The sequence below is a fragment of the Excalfactoria chinensis genome, chromosome 18, assembly GCF_039878825.1.
Source record: "Excalfactoria chinensis isolate bCotChi1 chromosome 18, bCotChi1.hap2, whole genome shotgun sequence".
In the NCBI taxonomy this organism is placed as follows: Eukaryota; Metazoa; Chordata; class Aves; order Galliformes; family Phasianidae; genus Excalfactoria; species Excalfactoria chinensis.
Window position 1 is genome coordinate 8,181,563 of NC_092842.1, and position 7,594 is coordinate 8,189,156.

Consider the following 7,594-nt stretch of genomic DNA (forward strand, 5'->3'; position numbering starts at 1 on the left):
TTTTATTAAATCTCTTCTCCATTTAAAGGGAGAGAAATGTAATTAGAGTGCTTTACTTGTTTTTCTGAGAAGAGAATTTGGTAGACATCCATTTCTCAGCTCTTTCTTGACATTGATTCCTATGTAGTTGTTTTTGTTTTCTTTTCAACTGAAGGGCAGTGACAGAATTCTTAATCTCAGTATTTCCTGGCCCTTGTAAATTCCCATCTGTTGTTCTGTGTGTGTTTACAAGCTTGGTTTCATGTAACCAGAATATACTAACAGTGCTGTCCTGCAGATACCTCCTAGGTGTGTTACAGGGTGCTTTGTAGACTCCAGCACTGGCACAGACAAAGGGGTTCTGTGAAAAGTTGAAGTCAGTGTACTGACTTTTTTTTTCTACACACTTGCTCTGATCTTTTCTGATAGAACAGCAGCTATCCTGACATTTAAATGTCACTGCTGGCAACACCGGCAGTAACAGCGACTGTTGATGCTTCCTCTTCTAAAACCCACTTCTGATCTCCTGCATGCCCTCTCATCCTCACTACCTTTCTTGCTGAAGGTACATCCTGCCCACTTTGTCAGACAAGCAGCACTTACTCGAACAGCTTACTTCCCTGTGTATTTAGCTGAAAGTGGAAGATGACTGCGAATCAAGCACATCTACTTAAAGCTGTTATTTATTTAGTTAGTTTGAACCTCAACTGAAATATAGATGGCTGTGTTCTTGAAGGTCACCACTGTATATGGAGATGAAAGAATATTTTAAAATCAATATTTTCATGTAGCTGTGGTTGTGTGTGATTGCAGTCAAATGCAGAGTCTTAAAGAGTATTGCTCCAGCCAGTAAGAATACAAGGCCTTTGTCAGTGATGTGACATAATCCTCAATTTAGTAGAACTTACATGTGAAATGACCTCTTTTGGAGCTGCAAGGTAGTTCTTTTATGGGAAGAAGTGTTTATGAGATGTGAAATGTGTTTTTAAAAGCTGTGCTTCTGTTGAGAAGCTTAAATACTGAAGTTAAAAATTTTTTTTTGAACAAAAAATGTGGTTTATCTTTCTTGGAGTTGTCCATGCACTGAAAGGCAGGACATTTCCTTCTGCGGTCAGCATATGTTATCCTTAACTGCTGTCATCATCTACATTGCAGGGCTGTTCTTTCTGGTGCACTGTGTGGTCCTTCCATAATCCATGGCTGTTACCTGTTCTTTTTCCTTTTTTGTGTATGTGCACACTGCTCTTACCGGTGGAATTTGGGAGTTAAGGTGGTGGAGAGTGAGTCCTGGTGTTTGCTTGGGCTGTGGTTGGCTGTTGTGTCTGGTTGAGAGCTGAGACAGGTGCCTGCAATCTTGAGACTCACATTCTCCTGGATCTGTAGTTTAGATGTAGCAGCTGGTAGAAGCAGCCATCTTCCAAAGAGTTCTATGTTAGGGTAGACTGGGTAGTTTTTCCCATTGTAGGCCTTTGTAGTTGTATTGACCTGAAAACCTGGGACGTTTAGAATCCAAAATGTTCACAGATGCTGTTAAGGGATAACACCCTTCTTGAGATGCATGACTGACCTTTGGTTTTACTTTATAGCTGTAGGCAGTGTTTATTAGCAATATTTGTTTCACTGAGGGAATGTGAAAAATCTGCATTGGCCTCTAACTGAGTGATAGAAGATTGAATTCAACATGTGAATCTGCTCATGAATACTAAGCACGCATGTTAATTGAGAATGTGTGACCTGCCAACACCTATTCATTCAAACTGGCAATGCCTGTAGTGACTCCTTCTGAATTTGTAAATGTTTATTTGTCATTCACTACTACTAATCACTGAGCTGGCTGCAGGTACTGTCTTCATTGTAGTAGTTTTTGTTTCTTCATTAGAGACTGAACCTTAATATGTAGCATTATAAATCTCCTGCTGAAATAAAAGGATTTTTAGGACTAGGGAACACTCTGTCGGATATAGGTAGTATTTTATTTTCTTTGGACTGGATTATTATATTTAGCAGACTTGGATGAAGTTAACTCTGCAGAAACCAGAAAGAATTAAAAAATGAGCCTTTTGATGATTTTGCACAAGGAAATACTTCTGGTGATTTACACCTGACGTTCAGAATCTGCCAGTTTTAAGAATATACTCTGCAGAAATGTGTGTTGTGCTCAAGCACTGGGCGCATAGGGGAGAATGTAGACATAATCGTTTACATTTTCTCTGACTTTGCAAGCCTGCAGTCTTAGGAAAGCTATTGCTGACAAGATAGCTGACAGGTAATGTGGGGAAGTTCATTGTGGGTTTCTTTCGTGGTAATCATTATTACCAATCAGTATACCTGTTAGATATGTAATATGATTATTGCCAGGTAAATGGTAGTGAAACAGGACAAAGACTTCTAAGGTTTCTGGAGGAATTTGTGTGCAGCAGGATGCCCGTGCAATCCTTAAAATGCTGGTAGAAGGTCTGTTAAATGGGTATTTTACAATGTGACTTCAATATAGCAGATGTTAAGGTTGTGACCTAATTGTTTTTAAGTGAACAGATTTTAAAACTTCTCCGTTAGGCTCTTCTGTTTCAGCAGGCATAGTTCTGTTAGAAAGAAAAGCATAAAGAAAGCACTTAAATGGGATAATTCTGTTGGTATTGAGGAGAAACAGTAGATCTGTTTTGGCCTTAATGCTATTGGCTTTCATTTCTATTGCAGGACATTCTTCTTTTTTATTTGTCTGTTTTGCCTACTACTGAAAACCATATTTCCATAAAACTAGTGTCTGTTATCAGAGGCAGTGAAATGAGAGGGTTAAGCAGCTTTAAAAATGTAATGGGTTTTATCCCTTCTGTGCTGTGAGCCAGTTTGTCAGTTTTACAGCCAATCTTAACTGTGTAACAGTAGCATGTTCTCTGTCATGAGTATTCTTTGTACCTTTAGCCCGCTGAATGTTCCAAAGGAAGCAGAGTGACAATCAATACTTGAAAATTCTTGTCTGTTACAGAATTTTACAAATTTATTTGGACAACCATTGGTGTGCTTGCTTTCTCCAACAGCATATCCAAAAGCATTACAAGGTACGTATAGTATGGCATTTTCTAGCCCAGTGCTGGGATTCTTACTATTTTATTTGTTATTGCTGTTATTATTAGCACTTGCGATAGATTATTAGTACCCAAAGGTCAGCAGAATGCATTAAGGTGTCAGCTTTTAAATGCCAAACCTGAAGCTGATTTGGAGGGTAACCTTAGGAAAACTTGGATTTCCATTGTATGTGATGGTGGGTCCATAGCAGGAACAGGCAAAGAAGCATCAGTTTTCTGTTTTTGTGATTATGAAAAAAATAATAACTATTCTTCTACAGGAAAGAAAGGGACAGACTCTTTGGCAGGGTCAGAGATGATAGAACAAGGGATATTGGTTTCAAGCTCACAGAGGTTAGATATAAGGAAAAGATCTTTTACAGTGGGGTTGGTAAGGGACTGGAACAGATTGCTCAGTGATGTGGTGGATGCTTCATCCCTGGAGACCTTAAAGATAAGGCTGGATAAGGCCCTGGGCAACCTGATCGAGCTGTGGTGTCCATGTTCACGGCCAGGAAGTTGGACTAGATGGCCTTCAGAGGTTTCTTCCAACTCTAAGCATTCTACAATTCTATGATTCTATTCAAAATTTCCTTACTGGAATTTGCCATACTAAGTTTACTATTCAAGTAATGACAAGTATGAAGATCTAACTTAAGCCATGTAGAGAAGTGTTAGGCAGGCATCATGAGCAAATATGCAAGAAGTAAGCAATTTTCATTAGTTTGAGAACTAGTCCTGCTATTTAGCTGAAACTTAAGTTGAAAGTAATTGTTAATTCAGTTTAAACAGAGACTATGAAAAATAGATCTGGGTTCTTTATCAAACACTAGATGCTTGTGTGACGTTCACTGATCAGTCAGGAATGTCTTGCTGTAGTTATGAGGGTGTGGTACAGTGTGCACTGGAGTGCGGTACAGAGACTGGGGCTCAGTTAGGGTCTGTTAAGAGGTCTCTGCACTGCACTCATGTGCATTACCTTGAACAGACAGGTTACAAAATTATATGTAACTAACACCAACTCTGCTGCTAGAGAATTTAGTGGGTGAACAGCTTCATTCTTTGGCAAGGACAGCTTTTGGGTTTCATGTGCCAAATGTACCTCTTTGTCTATTGATTTTTAGATCAGTCTCAGCGGGGTAGCCTCTTCACACTCTTTCTGAACAATCCTTTAATGGCATTCCTATTTGTCTCTGGATTATCAAGCATGCGCAGAGGATTGTGGGAGAAGTGTCAGGATTACCTTAGGAAAATCAATCGAGATATTGCGCAGCTGCTGACCCACTCCCGCTCCATAGGTACGTGCCCACAGATTTACAGTGGAGACTTAGTGTGCTGCTTCACAAGATGCTGTTTTCTCTTGCTCAACAGAGTAACAAATAATGAGGGTGGGGGGGGGAAGAAGGGGCACTAGTATTTGTGGTTTTAAAAATAAAGCCTTTCTGAATTGATTCTGTTTGTTGCCTTTTTTTTTTTTATAGATCAGTCCTTTCTTCAGTTTTTTGGGGATGAATTTCTTCGTTTGCTTCTAACAAGATTTATCTTCTGTTCAGCTACTATGAGGATGCACAAAATTTTCCGGGTATGCAGAGATATCTGTCCTTTTGTGAGAACAACAGCTGAGTGCATATAGAACTGAAGGATGGGAGGGTCTAAAGGCTAAACATACAGTTGTGACCTGAGAAAGAAAGCTGATATTCATGTGCTAATGGCTTTAGCTTGAATTGAACTTGTGTCTTTGTACCTCTCCAAAGACATGAAGCCTTTATCTTGCTTCATTCTTAATCCATCTACATAAGTAGCAGATATTCTGATTCACTCTAAACAGCTTTGTCTGGTAGAAAAAATTCCTTTTGATAGTGCTAAACTATTATTTCTACACAGCTGAAAAGGTGTAGAACAAGATATAAGAGGGAAGTAGGAGGGAGCGGAACTTCATTGCTGGAATGTATTCTAGCATGGATTGGAGTTTGAAAGATAGTTGAAGTTTAAATGAGTGAACTAAGCAGGAAGGTGGTATTTTCCCTCCCTGCTGGTTAATATTGTACCTGGATCTGTACCACTCTACAGTCCTGTCTGTTGGCATATCAACTGCCTACTCTATTTTTAAGCATTACAAAAGAAAAAAAAGAAAGTCAAAACACAGGAAGTGTACCATATTCATCTCATGTAACTACAGATATCTTAGTAGCTTTCCAAACCAAAGTTAGCTACTAGGCTTCCTGGATTTCAGAGAAAAACAGGTCATCTGTGAGTGGGGATAGATTAGTCCCTGGTGTCATTTGTATTAGGATGAGATGAATCTCCCAGTGGAGATGCTTAAATGTCTACAATTTCAAGAAATAGACTCTGGCCTGTTAGTATAGGTCAAGTTTTTGTTTTTTAATCATTATTATTATTTTATTTGACAAAGCTTTTGTGAACATATGGTTTAACCATCTTATGGGCATCTGTAGTGCCACTCTGAGTTAAGGGAAAAAGAAAACTGGAAGTAGAGTCATTTCTGATAGACTCTTTCCTTTCTCTGGCAGGCTAAACAGATTGGGTTATCTCCTATGTGAAATTGGCCTTTTGCAGTGTTCTTCTGAAAAGTTGTAAAAATTAAATGAATGTCTGATTCTTTTTGTTTTCACTGTCATCTAGCAGGAGACACGAAATTATCCAGAATCTTATCCTCAGCTGCCAAGAGATGAAACGGTGGAGAACCCTCACCTCCAAAAGCACATTTTGGAGCTGGCTTCCATACTGGATGTTAGAAATGTTTTCCTGGAAAACACTCTTGACGACTATTAAGAAAAACTGTCTTACTGCAAAGGGTTTTCCCTGGCCACAGATTTTGAATGGTGCGGTTTTCTAATGTGAAAATCATAAAAGGAAGTACTTGATTTTATTTTTAAACTTAGGACCATTATTTTAAAAAGTAATAATAAACAGCTGTTAGGTTAGCTGTTCCATTCTGTATGGGGGGGTCAATTTTATAAGAAGTTTTCATGTCTTTTAAATGTTAAAGAATTGCTAGAGGTTTATCTCTGGTCTTGTGGTTGTCGACCACATTTCCAACAGCTGATCCTAAGCATAGAAGTATTATTGGTTACCTTTAGCCCACATTTGTGGAAATCCTTTATTTTTATACAATTTTAAGAAATTGGGAAAAAATCAATAGAAAAATGATATTTTGTCCCCAAAGAGTCTGGATTTGAAATGATGGAGATGGAACCACACAGTGCAAACAGACAATAGCAATAAAACAAAGTCCTTCATAACCAATATATTTTTTCAGTCTTAGGCAAGTAAGTAGACAAAGATTAAGTTGCATTTGGAGACAGTGAGTTTGAAATGAAGTTGTAAAGAAAGTTAATGCTCCCTACAGATTTGACACAGCAATGTCATGTATAAACTCTGAACTGCTGGCCAAGGACACGATTTCCCCTCTGTCTGATGGGATGTGTGGTTAGCAGATTGGTGAATTAAAAACTAAGAAAGCTAGCACCCCTCTCTCACTGTAATAAGGATTGTCTTGCCATTTTTGTTGCTGCCACTATTTTCTAGGAGATTGCATTCTTCATTTTGAGCCACTAGTCAGATATTCTTTAATTTCTGGCAGTGTTATCCTCCTTTCTTTTTGTGGATGAAATGCGTGGCTCCCACAGCGTTACCATTCCCTGAGTGGAGTTGAAAGAATGCCCTGTAAAGTGCTGAATCTGAGCCCTTCTTATCCCCCATTTATCAGACCAAACTGTGCTGGATCTTCACCCCAAGAGAGAGATGCCAGTGCTCCTCTCATGGATTAAACAAAGTGGATACTGCCAGTAGAACAAACAAACAAACAAAATAGGTTGTGGTTGTGTTTGGTAGCCCTGTAGTCTCCCTCAGCCTAGGGATCTTAAGGAGTACGACGGCCTCTGCAGAAAAGTAAGCAGGGGGAAGGAAATGAAAATATTTTAATTCAGTGAGTTTATGTTTGCTGTTCCATGTACTAGAAAGGCAGTGGAAGGATGAGTGTGATCAGTGCTTTTATGCTGAACCTCAGCCATGTCTCCATTTCTGTTGGAGAAAAGAAATACAAGATTTGGTGACTAGCATAGTTATTGCAGTAGACCTATTTGCAAGTGTTGTCATACAAGGCATGATTTACTCAGCTGGGATAGTGGAGGGAGGGCAGCAGTTAAGCGCTGATGAGCCTTCGTTCAGCTGTGAATAGCATGGTATGGCACATCAGGAATTGCTGGAGTGATGGTGGGAAGTTGCTGTGAAGGTCTTCTCTACCTGGGATGCAGCTGATGCCACCCATTCTTTAATTTCTCAAGTGAAAAAAAAAAGTTAAAAAAAAAAAAACAACAAAAAAAAGTAGTGTTTGTTCTAAGCAGTCTTGAAGCTGTTGTGTTGGGTTGTGTTGGGTTGTGTTGGGCCCCCCATCACTTGGTGCTGTTCTTTGGACTATGGCAGGACTTTGTTACATGGGATGTGGAGTTTATTTTAAAGAGTGTGTGTCTGTGTGTGCATGTGTATTCTAGGCGTTTGTGTGTATATGTACAATACGCATACATCTA

General features: G+C 39.2%; 1 protein-coding gene across 3 annotated transcripts in view; it reads left to right on the forward strand.

The window, feature by feature from the left end:
- Nucleotides 1-7,353, forward strand: part of SCAI (suppressor of cancer cell invasion) — a 31,758-nt gene extending 24,405 nt beyond the window's left edge. For 2 of the 3 annotated variants that reach the window (XM_072352435.1, XM_072352433.1), the window contains 4 exons: nucleotides 2,966-3,038; nucleotides 4,169-4,342; nucleotides 4,526-4,626; nucleotides 5,688-7,353. In XM_072352435.1, coding sequence (XP_072208536.1) covers nucleotides 2,966-3,038; nucleotides 4,169-4,342; nucleotides 4,526-4,626; nucleotides 5,688-5,837 — 498 coding nt within the window. In that variant the 3' untranslated portion in view covers nucleotides 5,838-7,353. The remainder of the gene's footprint in view (nucleotides 1-2,965; nucleotides 3,039-4,168; nucleotides 4,343-4,525; nucleotides 4,627-5,687) is intronic. The other variant, XM_072352434.1, reaches the window with a different exon arrangement.
- Nucleotides 7,354-7,594: the final 241 nt, after the last annotated feature.